The 16596-nt window shown below is 43.8% G+C and overlaps 1 protein-coding gene across 2 annotated transcripts in view; it reads left to right on the forward strand.

The window, feature by feature from the left end:
* The first annotated feature begins 12280 nt into the window (after positions 1-12280).
* KIFAP3 (kinesin associated protein 3) overlaps positions 12281-16596 on the forward strand; it is a 67745-nt gene continuing 63429 nt past the window's right edge. The window contains exon 1 of one of the 2 annotated variants that reach the window (XM_033067431.1): positions 12281-12382. In XM_033067431.1, coding sequence (XP_032923322.1) covers positions 12351-12382 — 32 coding nt within the window. In that variant the 5' untranslated portion in view covers positions 12281-12350. The remainder of the gene's footprint in view (positions 12383-16596) is intronic. The other variant, XM_033067432.1, reaches the window with a different exon arrangement.

Here is a 16596-nt window from a genome sequence, read left to right on the forward strand (position 1 = left end):
GCATATTAATATTTTCTGCTAAGAACAACTCACAAGTGGTTCACACTGTCTCTAAACTCATATTCTGAACAGGAGCAGTATCAGTGTAGCCAGAAGCTGTGAACAATTCAAGCACCATTACACATCCCACATTTGCATTAACAAGAAGTGTGGAGTTTGAGTATGACACCCACACTACCTGTGGTGTGACTGCTGGAATGTGAGCAAACCCACATGCCAACCTTAGTTTCCTTTCCCAAATGGCCATTTGACTCTTTCTGAAGCCAGCTACTCAGTCTTTTTTTGGTGGTAGGGAAGGACACTGGAGAATCCAGAGCTCTGGATGAAGTGGTGTAAACGAAATTAAACTAGCACTCTACACATCCATAATTCCTGACAGTCGTTGGCTTGAATAGCTCTTGGTCTAAAATAAGAATGTGCTTGTATTTATGTGAGTAAGCAAACAGTTCCTCTGTGTGACTTCCTTCCCGTGAGATCAGGCAGTTCTGCGACGAGAGGCTTAGCAGAAATTAAAATGAGGGATCAGCTCCAGAGGCTTCTTGTTAAAACACCTGCAGCTCATCTCTGCCTAAGAAGCCCATTTAAAATAAGCTATCAGATGGCTGATGATGAGTTGCTGCAAGACCCAAGGCGGATCAGCTCGTTGTAGCATCAGGATATTCAAAGAGGAGTCAGACTTGCTTTTATATTAGTAGGTAACTCCCTGTCCCTGCAGATTTGTGCTGTACATGCTACTTCTGAAACACATCAGCTGCACAGGAGAGAAAAATAAAAACATGTGCACAAGCTCCACGTATCACATAGATCACAAAGGGTCAATGCTGTTTTTAAATGACTGTGTTCTGCTCACAAAACACCTGGTATGCAATCTAATTTCCACATAGACAAGCCATCAGGTCTGCTATAAGATTTCTCTTTATCTTAGAAAGGCCTCTATAGTCATTCTTCTCCCTCACACTCATGCTTGGCATACACTGGCAGGAATAGACGAGGTTAAAACAAGTAATTTTTGTTTTATCTTTGACAACAGGTTTTTAAGACTTCCTGAGAACCCCAGGATGATGTGGACAGAAGAGGCACGGGCAGAGAGCACACGTGCAGTTCTGAGGGCAGTGAAGAACAGCTGCAAGGCTGGATGGGAGCTGGTAACCTTTACAACTGCCTGGATTGCTCTGGCTGCAGCTTTGGTGGCTCGCTCAGGGCAGCAGGGAATGGCCCTGGCTGGCTGTCAGGCTGGAAAGCAGCAACATGGCAGTGGATGCACAAATTGTCTGACTTGCTGAGAACTCTTTATCACAATCCTGAATGCCACTCGTGGGTCCAATTAGCAATTTTCAAAATTATTACTGTGGAAATAATTTAGTTTTGAGTTGACTGTGAAATTTACAAAAAAAAAGTACTCTGGGTTGATGAGAGACTGAAATTCTGCCCTTTTCTCACACACAAAAAAATTTCTGTGTTGGGCCAAACAAAATGTTTTAGTTTGTTTGCAGGGCTATTTCCCTTCTAATTTTTTATTTGTTTATTTGTAATCAGGTTCAGGTAGATTTGGTTTCAGTCTATCATTTACCAGTGCTAACAAGAATAATATCTCTAGCAGACTGGTCAATCTTGCAAAATCACTCTGTGGCAAAGAAATGCAGAGCAAAGCAAGTCCTTGGGCAAAGACCCAACCTTGGGAGAATAGGACTTCTGATGTCTGGGGAGAAGCCCTTGCTTTGAACCACATTTCCAAAGCAGAGTTCACTGTTTGTAGGTCAGGATGACTCATAGCCTTCAGGGCATGTCCTGCACAATTCCCATGCGCCTTCATGGGTGCAGTCACAGCAGCAATCTGTTCTCGTTTATACAATTGGAATTTAGCAATCTGGAATTCCATCTAAAGCAACAAAACACGGCATCTGAGCCCTATGGGTAAATATATTAAAATTAATGTAACTGAAATTGGCCAGAGCTCTATCCCTATGGAGGGAACACACACTTCTTTCCCTCTAATCCTTCTAGTCCTGGTGCCAACACTAAATTACATTATGAAGGGGGTGAGTGAAGCCACTCTTGGGTAGGAGAGGCAGCTTGAAGATTGTGTCCCAAGCACAGTGAGAGTCCCAGCAGGAGCCTGATTTGGAGATCCACAAACAGTATGCTAACACAAACAGCAATATCTGGGGAACGCTTTGGCCGTGAGGATTTTATTTGGCTCTGGTTAGGGACGCTCAGCAGTGCTGAGGATGAAGGGAAGGAAGGGCAAGGTTCCTGATGAAACTGCAGCAGGGGCTGCTCTGTAGTTCTTGATAAGAAGCATGACAGCTGTGCCCACAACATCTGGTTCTCGTTGAACCCTAGCGAGAGTTCCTTGCTGAGTCTCTTCCACCCCAGATGTGGTGGTTTAATTGATGGAGCCTGAGAAGGTTTTTAGGTCCAGTGTGGAATGCTGCCTTTCACTGTGATATGTGACTCCAGATACAGTAAGCGCTGGGCTGCTCAGACCCATCTTTTAAAAGCATTTCTTTTCAATATTGAGTTTTGAGTCTATTGCCCTCTGTTGGCTCAAGCACAGGGTAAAGCTCCTTTTTGAGGTGGAAGCTAACAAAAATCTCCTGGCTGAGTGGGGAGGTTTGTAAGGCTTGGAAAATGCAGGATCAAATCTGCTGTAGCCTTGTGCATGAGTGTACACAGTTCCTATGCCCCCACAGCTCTGTTTAAGGATGCAGGCACAGCTCTCAGCAAGGAGGAAGGGGCTCTGGAAACTGAAAGAAAGTTTGAAGGAGTGATCAGAGGGGATCGTGTTTTGGTGAGCAAGGATAAAGAGGATGTTGCACATTCATGAAACAGCACAAAAAGCAATGCAGAAAACCCTCAGGGAGAGCTGGGCAAGTGGGAGATAAGTTAGCCTTAATGTCTTTCAGCTCTGGCATGCAACTGCTAGAAATGCTTTGGTGAAAAGTCCCTCGAGGATTTATTTTCAATTCCAAAGCAAAAGAAAGATGGCAACCCAAACCATCAAAGCTCCTTCTGCACACAACACTGCCAGAAAAAACATGCCTTTCCACTTCCTCTCAGCTGGATCCTTCCTACCTAAGGCATGAGACTGACCCATCTGCTCAGACCACAGAGCTACTGCCCAGTTATCCTGCGTCTCACAGCCACTGGCAGCAGCTGTAGGGAACAGCCTCAATCCATTAGGTAGGAAGTGTGCTTTGGCTACCTCTTAGCACTTCCATGCTGCTCCTGCACAGAGCCAGACCAGGTATTTTCCTGAACTCTTGGAAGGCACAGGCACGGAGCCCCCCCAGTGTGGGAGAACCAGGGCACACGCTGGTGATTTGACATGAAAGTGGTGATGGCAGGAGAGGACAACCTTTGTGTGGAGTGTGAACATCCTGACAAAAGAGAAACTCCACCCTGAGAAAGAAGAGAGTGCAATTGGTAAGGATAGAGCTGTAGAAAGAAGTGCTGTGTGCACACCACAGACGAGAGAGACCATTTAACCTTTTCAATCTGCATCTCTTCTTTGCAGAGGCAGAGATGTAAAGATCCAGACTTTCAGATCTGCAGCTCTGTGGATCCCTCCCTGCTGTTGGCTCGGATGGCAAACATCAGACTGGGTTTCCCTGATCTGACACAGCAGCACATTTCACAGCAGTGGTGGGGAACACCATTTCAGTCAGAATTGTTAGAACTGAACTGGAAAATGAATTGTTCTGTGAGCCACAGAGCAACATGAGAGCTTCCTTTAGATGTGTGCCTTTCTGCTTCCATCTGAAATTAGCCCCACAGCTCCTCTCACTTGCCATCTGTTGGGAAAGTTCCACCCTGGACAAGAAACTGGCTGTGCTGGAGCTGCTCTGGGACAGCTTGGCCAGCAGCTCCTCTGTGCTGTCTGTCTGTCTGGAGAGTGTGCACAGAGGGACTGACCCCTCACTGCTGCCAAAGAACTGAACTCTGCTTAACTCTCCCTCATCACAGTCCTCACCACAGGTCCCTCCCTCACCTACCTGGCAGCCAGAGCACACAAACCTCTAGAAACTTAATTAACTTGCAGACCCCGTGCACATCTTTCAGTGGTGATTGCACTTGGCCAACGTTTCACGAGGTTATTAGGAGGGGGGAGAAGAAACCTGATGAATGCACGGATAGGTAAGGCAAGATAAAACTAATTTCCTCAGGAAGTCAAAGCAAAATGAGTTGAAAGGAAAAAAAGAAAAGCTGTGTAGAGAACAAATATGACAAGTGACCTTGAAAGACCTCTGGCACCTTTAGCTCCTGAGGAGGAACAGTCTGGCAGAAGCCTGTGAGTGTGTGTGCACAGCAGAGAGATGAGGAGCTGCAAGCAGCACTTTTGTGGATGGGTAAAAGTATCAGGAGTATAACATCAGGTGCATTTCAGTGTCTGTGACACTGCTGGCTTTATCAGCCTTCATCCTTAACCTGTCTCTGAGTTGTGTGGAGTTTCTCAATACCAGGAACTCACCAGTTAAATTCTGTGCGTGCCTTGAAACATTAAATTTACCATTTCTAAGTGATAAATATCAAGGGACAGGAAAACTAGATTAAACTCAACTCCTAGACAGCATAAACACACAGAAAAATGCATTGCAGGGACTGGAAACACACCTCTTTGTGTGAAACACTGCTCTCACACAGAGGAGTGCCTCAAAACTGATGTAGAAACCTGCATGATCAAGACTGGAAGTTGTTTGCTTTGCATTGCTACATTCTGGATAAACTCTCAGATCAGAACAATTCAAAAGCCAAATGTATGTGTGTTGTCCTTCAAGATGGGAAAGGTTTGAGATGGTTAAATGTTCCCTCCAGAGGCTGGGGATTAACAGTCTGGGCAAGTAGCAGAGGAGGGAAATTAAAAACAAAAAGTAAAATAAAAGAAGAAACTCTTAAGTGACCTGACAAGGGAAACTTAAATCTTATTTTTAAGAGGTTAGGTTGTACTAAAGCTTGAAAAATTAAATCCACAGCTGTCTCCAGAGGACTATATCTCACTGAGAAAGCTTCAAGTAAGTTTATCATGTATCCAACACCTAGACATTGGACCTCAGGGACCACTAGGATAATATTTCCTCTGGATTAGCAAGAAAGCTAGCAAGTGACATTTGTATGAGACTAACTTTTAGTTTAAGGGGTTTTCTTATAAAATGATAAATGAAGAATGAGCATGGGAAGGAAAGTTCTTGCAGTTTGTAAATCTAATACATTCCCACTATTTGTTTAAAAATGTACTGTTATCTCTTAAATTAGTTTTATTTAGTGACATCAGTAATTTGATGTTTTTATGTCTGTCATCCTCCCAGTGAGGATCAATGTGTTCTTTACGAGCAATATTTTTAATCTCATAATCCCCTTTATGAGAAATGCTTTTAATTTCAGAGACCACAAAGCGCTGGCAATGAGACAATATGTATGAAAAGAATTCTAGAGCGAAACTGTAGGAAACACAGGATGGATCTGGCACAATTACAGTACTTTCCTTCTTCTGGGATTCTTCACTACTAGCCAATAAAGGCCAGGATATGTTGGAATGCTATTAATTAACTCACCTCACCATGCCTTGCCACGACAACTGATATGCCCCTGGGTTCCAGGAGAATCTCATGAAATGTAAGAGATGCTCAGCTGGGTGAGCTAAGGACAACTTTATTATGCTACCTCTGAAATCTGAAATCCAGTAGCAAATTGAGTTTTGTACAAAATAAAACTCGGACATCTACACGAATGCCAGTGGTGGAGTTAATGTTTTTTAAAAATGTATTTCACTCTTTCTGTGTCTATATAAAATACTCTGGTGTGAGGAACAGGCCACGGGTGCCCACAGCAAAATGCCAGCAGTCTGTGGATGGGTTACAGTAATGTGGCATTACCTTGTTCTGCCCACAAAGAACATCAGGGACAGCTGTGTTTTCCAGCTCCAAAGAAAATCCTCAGTTACACACCTATGTGCTTCTCTGTGCCTGCACACATGCACATGTAGGAGGTGGAATGAAGAAAAAGTATACAGGGCAAAATTAAATGGGGAAAGTGAAATAAGGGGAATGGCTTAAACAGCTTACAGATGGTAACTAAATTAGTTGAAAGCTGAAGGATTGTTTTTTCAACACACAGCTCAACAGCACTGTAAAACCTCCATGACTGTAACCCAGAAGCTCCTGAGAACCAGTAATTTCCAGAGCTCAACTCCTGGGCTCTTGTATTTTCTTACTCATGGGCCAGCCAGACCAGTCCCTGGTTTTTTTCTTCCCCCAGTGCTTTCCAGGCTCCTGGAAAGCACAGCTGGGAGGGTGAAGGAATGTTCTTCACCCCATGTTCTCTTCCACCTCTCAGATCTCCTATTGCCACCCCACACCATCATCATCCTCCTCTGACAGCCTCTTCCAGGTGCCCCAAATGCTCTCCTGCTTTTCCCTCACCAAGCAGGGCAAAGGGGCAAGTGCACTAAATCAAACCCCAGTTCAGCCTCTGCTTGGTTCCTTTCCATGATGGAAATAAAACAAATTAGCATCAGGACAGACCTTGGGAAAGGATTTACTCTACACTCACCCACATTCTCTTTCTTAAACTTATATAAAGACTGGTAATAATGGGGAAGCATCAACTCATAAATCCTAAGGTAAGTCATTCCATGTGTTAAGTGCTATCCCACTACAATTTTATGCTTTATTTTAGGTCTGAATTCATCTAGCTTGAATGCCTCTTCTTGTACTTCCACTCTGCTACACTCCTGATGTGCTTTGGCTAAAATTAGGTGGAAACAAATACAAAAATATTGCTATCTGTAAAAGTAGAAGAGTTTTCCCTGATACGCAGACCAATGCTGGTGTTGTGCACGATAGTTTAAAAATCTAATAAAAAAAATTTGGCTGTAAAGTGTTGAGCAAAATCTTCACTTTTTTAAGGAAACAGACAGTGTCTGAGGTATTTAGAATTAATATTGAAAATTTGATATTTCCCTCTTGAATCCATTTGAAATGAGTTAAGTCAAATGTCACCAGAGCAACAACACTTCAGCTGAGGTACTCATTCCTTGCTCTCCTTTTGCCTTTTTTGGACAAAAACTGGGAAAAAAAAGCAATTATTTTTGTGCAAAGTAGAAACAATTTGATGATCACATGCAGAATCCTTTTCTTTTGAAGGAGAGGAATGCCTGATTTATGATGAAATATAGACCTGTTCAAGTGTAAAAGAGACCCCTCCTTGAAAACACTTTAGCTAGTGCTTAGCTTTATTACTGTGGCAAAATTAAGCATGTGCTTGAGTGGTTGCAGAGTCAGAACCATAAAATGTCACAGCCTTTATAGCTATGAGTCTGCTTTCTGCCTGCTGCATCTAATAAACATTAAGAGGTGAAATTCTGTCCCCACTGGGGTCAGTGGTAAACTCTCATTGATTTCAGCAGAACCAGGATTTCGCACAAGAAATGCCCTCCTTTGTCATTAGGGGTCACAAGATGACATGAACAGAGAGAGACCATCTGTTCCCTCTTGTATGGACACTTCTATATTTAATCTTTTTGGGCTGTTTGCCAGAAAATGAGGAGAAATGGAAAATGCAAATCCTAGTGCAAATACTGGCAGGTAGGTGTGGCACTTTGGGATGTGCTTTAGCAGTGGGTTTGGCCGTTTTAGGTTTATTCTTCAAATAATTCTTTATATATAATTTTATATATAATTATAATTATTATATTATAATTATTCTTTCCAACCTATGTGATTCTAAGATTCTATGACAATACACAACGTGCTGTTCTGTGCTCTTCCCAGCAAAATTCCCTCTTAAAGGCCTGGTCTAGAGTCAGGAAGTCCATGTAGGTGGTTATTTTACCACAACCCCAGCTCCAGAAGGAGCTACAAGGCCATGAAAGATCAATCCCATGAAAGGCAGCAATTCTGATTTCAGTAGGCTAAAGAAGAAAACAGCACACTCTGCTCTGCAGTGAACTCTCTGTGGAGAGATCTGCTTCTTTTCACATCTTTAGATGTGAAACAATGAAAACCTACAGGTAATTTTCTTCCCTGGTTTGAATGAGTTGCAAATTGATGCATTTACTTAGCTCAGTGTTGGATTAAATATATTATAAAACACAAATCAAGCTCCTCATGGAGAATCTTGTTCTCATTTTTGTGAAGTCTCATGTTCAGGAATAACAAAAGCACCCAGGATTTGCCAGCACAATCATGTGTCACACTGAAAATGCCCTTCTCCTGCACAGATGTCACTGCTGATCAAGAAAGCATTCAAGAATCACCTTGATCTGTGCTCCAAGATTAATTCCATCCAGAAGAGTTAAGCCAGACTTTCCCTTTGCGTATCAGATTTTGCTTTGCCTCGTCTCACTTCCTCCTCCCAGTATAAACTTTTAAGCCCAGGGTTTATTACCTCCATTCCTCAATCCCTTACTGTGTGACAGCACATCAGAACAACATCATCTCCATCCCCCACTGAGCTGCACAGTCTAATCACCTAACATGTCTCCCTGGAAAGTCATCCTTTCAGAGTGCTCCACTTCATTTCAGCTAATCAAGAGTCTTAAGGAGGTTTATGCACAGCTCCTTTTACAAGGTCTAGGCAGATATCCCATATTCATGATTTTTCCCTACAAAACTGCTGAATTTTTTTTTTCCTGAGAGCAAGATGCAATCTTCAATGGATAGATTACAAATTTCAGGGGTGCTTTGGTTTTTATTACATTTTAACAGTTCCATTTGCTACAGAAAAACAGTGCTGGTTATTTTGGTTGAATTTTTTTTTCACAGATGTAAAAGAAACCAGTCCCAACGCATTTTCAACATGCAGCCTTGTCATGTACCAAAGGCTCATTGAAGACAATGCAAACACCTTTTCTGACTTAAAAATCACTGCTGGTATCAGTACTTTTTGATCCTAAGAGAACAAACAAGAAGAAATAAAATCAAGATTACCATGAGGCAGTGTGATGGGTGTTGCTCCAATGTCACTCAGTGTATTCTGTCCATCTGGTTAATAACATCTGTCTGCAGCTTGACCAAAAAATATAAATTTGGAGGGTTTTGCATAAAAATGTTGTTAATTACTCCATCTGTGCTTATTCTACCATAAACATATATACATATACTCATAGATACATATACCATATGAGAGCAATGCACAGTTCTGTCCTTCCTCTTGTTTTTAACCCACCTGCTTCACTCCTCTTGCCCAGCTTCTTCCTCCCCCATTCTCTTTCTATTCAGATTTTCTCTGGAACTCCCATGTTTTCACACCCTCCTTTACATTCCCTCACTACAAAAAAAAAAAAAATCTCCTGTTCAACCTGAGTCCAGAACTATATTTTTTACCACTGTTCTATGAAAAAAAAACCCAAACTACCCCAAAATCATCCAAACAAAAGAAAAAAAGAAGAAACACAAAAATCTGCTTCTGCTTGCAACTTGATCACCCTTCTGCCCCAAACACCACCCTCTCTTTCCTCCTCCTTGTGTATACTTCTAGCATGCAGGTGAGGGGATCTCCAGAATCCCATGCCATAAACCTCATCACACTGTAAGTAAAGAGATGGAAGGAACTGTGCAAAACAAAATCAGAAGCTCATAGAGCGAAACCTCAGGCAGCATGTTCTGTACAATTTAATTTTAGAATAATCTGCCATGCAATCTATGGGTTTTGGTGTTTATGCCATGTGGTTTTCTAAACCCAGCATCAACTGGTTGTCACTGACCAAGAGAATTGTCTGATCTTGGCAGTGCTGGTGGCTCAATACCTACAAAGCTGAGATATTTCACTTGGACTCTTTCAGGCTCTGCTGACCCTTCAGTCCTGACAAACAGCCAATTTTAGCCCAAACATCATGGCACACTTAACTGGAATAAATGTTCCTTTGCTTCTATTTTTTCAGTTTTCTCATTCTTTTGTATCATTCTCATCTTGTAATCTTTGGCCTATTTTCCATAGGTGTCTAAAATTAGACTCCATTCACAGGCGAATCAGATCAGATAAATAAGATAAATTGATAGTGAAACAAATGGAGACTGTCAAGTACTTAGTGCTCAGTAAATACCAGACTATTTATATGGCTTGAGAGTTTAATGTTTGGCTTATGCTTATCTGGAGAGCTGCTGATATCACTGGAGAATTATCATTCTGATTAGGTAGCTGTATTTTTTTCTCTTTATGACAATATTGCCGAGATAAAAATAGAATCAGCCTCGTAACAAAGGTGTTATGTTCTAGCAATGTTTTGTAAATTCACTGCACTAAGGTAGCACTTCATATTTCACAGGGCACTTTCTTTTTCCATTTTCTGTTAGAACAAAGGCAGGCACTGTGTGGATTCCACAAAATATTTTATTCTGCTCGGTTACAGATGATGCAAGTATAAAAATTATTAGTCTTCTATGGGATCAGTAGACATTAAGTATTTATGTTTAATATTTTGCCACAATAAAAAACAAAAGCTTTGTTGTTTATTATTTATTCCTGCATTACCCCTATGACTCTGGGTAGACAGAACTTTCAGTTGTACGTACAGGGCAGTAAAAAGTACTCCAGAAAATCACATTAAAATCCTTTCTGAGACTTCTTGGATGTGATGCTGCTTGCTTGTTCTTTAGAGGGGCTTGGGGACAAGATTAAGGGACTGAGGATTCATGTGCTGGCTGAATTTGTGACTTTTCCAGTATGATTCAGGATTTGCAGCCACTTTGCCTGAGTCAGTGTCACCCTGTGCTCTCTGTGTGTCAGTGACCCTAAAGGAAGATTATAAAGATTATATTTCAAAACACCAAGCCTGCCTTAAGGCTGAGCTTAGCCAAGAGCTGGCCCTGAGGACCACTGATGAGCCCAGGTGGCCATAATGGGGCAGGACACCACAGGAGCCCTTCTTCCACCCTGCTCTAAATACTGCACACAGGGTCTGGAGCATGTCTTGATGAGGAGTTTAGTCTGGAGAAGAAAGGGGATCTCATCAATCCATGCAGATGTCTCAAAGGCAGGTGCCAGCCCGTGTTCAGTGGTGCCCAGTGACAGGGTGAGGTGCAGCAGCCATGGACTGAAACATGGAAGTTCCACCTCAACATGAGGAAGTTCTCTGCACTGATGTGATGGAGGAGGCTGTCCAGGAAGGTTGTGGATTCTCCCTCTCTGGAGGCATCCCAAACCCATCTGGATGCATCCCTGTGTCACCTGTGTGACCCTGCCTTGGCAGATGTCCAGAGGTAACTTCCAATCCCACTGTGCTGTGATTCTGTGAACATCAGGTGCCCTCACTCCTGCTGATCTCTATATGTTTTGCTTTTTTTCTTCTAAGTTCTCTGTATTCTTCACACATATATTTGTAGCTCTGTAGTCTATTGTATTAGTGACTCATTTTCCCAGTACTTTTCCATAGCCTTTCCTTAAGCAGAAAGACAAAACAAATTCCAGAGCTCCAAGCACCAGGGGTGCAAGGTCCTAGTGCTGTCTTGGTTCTTCCTGGGAACCAAGGCTGAGAACAACTCTTCGAGATACATTTTCTTGTGTATCAAAGAGATACATTCATTTTCACGGACAAAGTACCATTGGTGCCAAGGGAGGAGCTCCAGAGAAGGGGCTTGACCTGCAGGGGAATTGCATCACCACTCGTCCTCCTAATTGGTGCCTTTTATCAATTATGCTAATTTCCTAAAACCTATAAAATGTACTCACCCCTGGGGGAAGTGGGTTTTTGTGGACGTGTACCCATAACTGCCTCTGAAAGCCCTCAAATAAAGATCCCTTTTTATATTACCTCCTTACCAAAATTATCTCAAGTTTCATTTCCAGGTTGGCAAAAAGGCAACACTGCTGCTCGCAGCGCCTCTCACCAAAAGCAACCTGCTGATTAATTGAAAAACCATTTCCTAATTTTTCAGGAGGTGGCAGTGACGCATATCAAAATTCCAATAGAATAAGCATTAAATAAATACAGAAGACTAAGCAAAGGGCACCAACCCACCTGTGAGGTCAGGTCACTTTTCACTCTCAGCCAAGTCTCTACCAGCTTGAAACGTGAAATTTTTGTGTACATATTTAGGGTGGGAAAAAATACCCCCAAAATAGCTTTTTCCCTCATTTCTCTCAATTTCCCGAGGCCTCGCCAGCGCGCGGCCCGTGAGGGGCCTCCCCCGCGCCTGCAGGGGGCGCTAACGGGGAGGGAAAGGCGGGGGCGGGAGCGCGGCGCGCACGCGCGGGGGGAGCGGCGGCGCGTGCTCAGAGCGCGCGCTCGGAGCGCGGGGCGGGGCGGCGCGGGGCGGGGCTCGCGCTCTCCCTGGTAACGAGCACCGCGCGCGCGGGGCTGCGCCCTGCCCGGGCTGCCCCCCCCACCCCCTCAGAGCCCCCGCGCCGCCGCCATGCAGAGCGAGGACGCCCGGTACCTCAAGAGGTAACCGGGCAGGGCGGGCTCGCGGCGCGGCGGTTCGCGCCGGGCGGACGGGGTGGGGTCGGGTGGGGTCGCGGCGGTTTGAGGCGGATGGAGTATCTCAGGTTATGGGGTGGGAGACACAGGTGTTGCGGGGTGCTTGGAGAAGGGTGGGTGAGTGGGTGGTTGGGGGAATATAGGGATGCTGAGGGTGCAGTGGGTTGGGGGATGATAATTGAGGAGGTGACAATGGAGGGTGTTGTGAGAGGAGTGGTGATGAGATGCTGTTTAGCCTGGAGGAGAGGCGACTCTGAGGTGACCTAATCATTCTCTACAACTTCTTGAAAGGTGGTTGTGGTTCAGCTGGGTGTCCATCTCTCTCCAGGCAGCACTGACAGAACCAGAGGATGCAGTCTTAAGCTGTGCCAAGGGAGAGATAGGCTGGATATTAGGAAAAGTTTTTTACAGACAGAGTGATAAAGCATTGGAATGGTTTGCACACTGTCCCTGGATGCGTTTAATGGCACTCGGTGCCATGGTTTATTGAGGTGTTGGGCTGGGTTGGACTCGATGGGCTTGGAGGTCTCTTCTACCTGGTGACTGTGTGTGTGTTTGAAGGGGGGTGGAGGCACTGCGAGTGAGGAGTGGCTGGTTTGCAGGGTGACTGGAGGTTTGGTGTGGGGGTAAGGTGGGTGTGGGGTTGGGAATGGCAGATAGATTTGTTTAGGTGTGAGCCTGCCCCAAGTCTGTTGGAAAGAAGATTTGGATGAGGACTGGGAGGGTTGGGAGTTCTTAGGGGTGCTCTGGCCTGGGGGTGGCCGTGGTGGCATTGTATGGTGTGTTTGGGAGGATGCACTGAAGTGACAGCAGGTTGAGAGGAGAATAGGTGCTGGTAGGAGATGAGTGGAGAGGATCATTGTGTACTAGGTGCTGGGATGGGGCAGGTGGCTGCTTTGGGGATCAGGGATGGGATAACAGACTGTAAGGTGAGTTCAGGGAGCAGCTGGGAGACTGATTCAGAGGAGATGTTAAGAGTGTGGCATGGCAGATGGGGCAGGACAGGTGAGGTGAGTGGAGGAGGTGACTGTGCTGTATAAAGTGTGTGATCTGGGTTAGATGTTGCAGATGGGATGGATGTGTGGTGCCTTTTAGCTGTCTGTTTGGCAGTGAGACCAGTTGGTTTAAAGAATAGGGCCTGAGTGGGCAACTCTTGGATCTCTGTCAGCTGTTTCAGAGAAAAAGTGAATCAATCCCAAAAGATGCCAGGTCATCTAGGCCTCTGCTCAGATGTGATATATGGACACTGTGACCCTACCCTATCATGCTGGTGATTTTATCCATCATGTTTTGAATCCTAAGGAGTTCCTGCTCCTGTGTTTTACTTCCTTTCCACTTGTTATTTTTTTCAGAACTTCCTGTTTAGACTGTCTGGGTTTTGCTTTTTTTCTCCCTTTATGTGCCACGTATTAAGACCCATAGCTGGAAACAGTGCAGGGAGGAAAACCCTCTTGGTAGTCTCTGAACATCAGTTCTGTCATAGCAATGCCATGATGGATAAAAACCAAATTAAATTGACAGCTGTGACTTTAGACTAGTGCCTGTTTATTTCGCCTCACCTGTTCAGTTTTGCCATCTTATGTGGTTTTGTAGCAGTCTTTGTTTTGTAGTCATCCCTGCAACAGGTGTAGGTGTCTCTCTTTTTGGGGAGCACAAATCCAAAGCTACCTGCTGTGCTGTTTGATGTGACCAGGCTGATGTGCAGATCTGGTACTCCCCTGCTCCCCTTTGTCATTCTCCATGGGCACTCCCCTCCCGCCAAGTCTGACTTGCTGGGGTTTGTTCTTGGATTGTCAGCCTTACCCACGTGTGCCCTTTGTGCCACTTTTCATTAGGATAGTTTGCTTTTGCTTTTTCCCCTTAAAGGAATTAGATAATAAAGGATATTAACACTCCAGCTTTGGTTATGTGAGCTCAGCTTGCCCAGCTTTTGTCTGCAGAAAAGGCCTTCCTCTTTCAAACCTTGAACTGAGCTGGGTTCTTGTTGACAAAGCAAGCAGTGGAGTGAAAGGATGGGCTGATGTGCATGAGAGCTCCCCAGTGCACTGCTGCTTCTACTCATTATAATATTTGCAGTTTTAAATGCTTTATTAACTGTTTTACAGAGTCAAGTGTAGAAAATGGGTGAAGATGATGTTTGTAGATTTGGGGGAGAGAAGGGGATTTTTTTCTGTAAATATTTACCTCGTGATGCTGACAATCTGAATGAAGTATTTTCCAAATGAAAAACAACCTCAGTGACTGGGGAGTACATTTTGGTGTAGGTCCTCAAGCATTTCACAAGGTAGGATTTTCAGAGAGAGGACTTGGTTGTTTATTGATTTGTGACTTCATTAGCTCAGAAATAGCTCGGGCAGAGAGGGCATTTGTCAGTGTGGGAGGGCAGACAATCTCTGCAGCTCTGAGTTCTTCAGTTTACCCATCTGTCCCTCTGAAGGAAAAAATTAAATATGGGAAGTCCTAAAACTCTCTAAGCAGTCTTAAGCCAAGGCTCTCCTGGTGGCTAAGCTCATCAGTGGTTTACTGTTGCCAAAAGAAGGAGGTTTCACTCTTTCTTTTCCCTGGTAATAAATAGGAATAAATGTTCCTTCTATATAGAGCACTTTAATTCTGTTACAGAGTGAAAAACTTCCTCTCTCCAAAACATGGAGAGTTTCCTGTTGGGTTGGTGGAATTAACTGTGACAGGGATTGATGAGCCCTCGTATTGAACTCCAAGGTGACTGCCAGGAGCAGGGAAAACATGGGAAGATAAATCCTTTTGGTGATGATGAGCTGTTTGTTCAGCTTTATTCATGTAAAACTTTACCAAATTCCTGTTCTCTATCCATCCTTTTTATCTGTAAATATTACTAAGCTGTCACTAACCAGAACTTTGACTCTCAGGAGCTGAGTGTTTGAACGGATAGATCTTAATGTGGGAGAAATATATTTGGAGGTGGGGAGTGAGAGTGGATTCTTTTGAAATAGATTTGCCATAAACTTTCAGTCCTGCAACCTGGACCTTGTGAGAACAGACTGTAATGAAACTTCTACTTCAAGGTGCTGCTAAAGGGAAACAAATCCAAGTCTCTTCAAAAAATCCCAAGCCATAAAGGGAGTTTTGCTATACTCTCATGGAAAATGTTGCTCTCTAGCAGGGAGGTATTTTGGTTTGCTCTATGTTGCTTTATGTCCTTGCAAGGTTGGTAGTTGAGCTGGACTCTGTTTCCTACAGCAGACCTTCCTGTGGTTTGTGGGGTTTTTTAGGCAGCTGTATCTCAAGGTATCAAAGGTATTCTTTGCAGCTGTATTCTGGAAGAGGGAAGGTGGACACTGGAGTATCTGGGTAGATGGAGACACCTTTCAAACATTTTCTCCTGAGAGTGGTTACACCACAGGCTGCATCTGGATTTGCTGACATTTCCAGCTTTGAGGCTGAAGTTGTTTTCCCTGATTTAATTGACCCAATGCCATGGCTACCTGCTATCTCCTAGATGCTCATGACTACTGGTGAAGTCCCTTTATGGACATGATCTGTCTAAAAAACCTGAACACCCAACACAAAAACCACTTCACATCCCAAAAGGCAAACCCACATTTTGGAGGTGGTTGTAATTTGCAGTGTTTTGACAGCCTGGTTTATGGCACACCTGTACATATTGGCAGTTCCAATATGGAAAAGGGACAAGTGTCATCTTCACCAATAAATAAAAGTGTGTCACTGTATTCTCTGGATGTGGTTCTACCACTGCTTGAAAACAGAAATGAGGTGTTATCTTCATCCATTTGAGCCTTTCTTCAGCACCCTTGGATCTGCATGGACACAGAATTGTTGGCACAAAGGAGGAGACAGCAGGACAAGCCCTTTTGGCTCTGACATACCCCAGATTGCTTCCCTGGAGAATTCTTCTCCCAAGGATCTGTAGCTGTAGAAAAGCAGATAGGCATGGTTTATATTTTTTGATGGTTTTTGTAATCCCTCAAGCGTGGCAGCAGGCACAATGAGGTGAAGAACAGTAGCAGGGAGGTTTGTGTTTCAAGAGAGAATAGTTATATTGAAATACAAATTATTTGTAATTCAGTCTCTTAGAATTGTAACTACTAAGAGTTAGCCAAGAGAATGACAAAAAAAATCCATTTGTAGAGGACTATACTAAGTGAAGGCCATTAGACAAAGATTTGTCAATACTGCCAAGGTAA

Source organism: Catharus ustulatus, chromosome 9 (assembly GCF_009819885.2).
Source record: "Catharus ustulatus isolate bCatUst1 chromosome 9, bCatUst1.pri.v2, whole genome shotgun sequence".
NCBI lineage: Eukaryota > Metazoa > Chordata > Aves > Passeriformes > Turdidae > Catharus > Catharus ustulatus.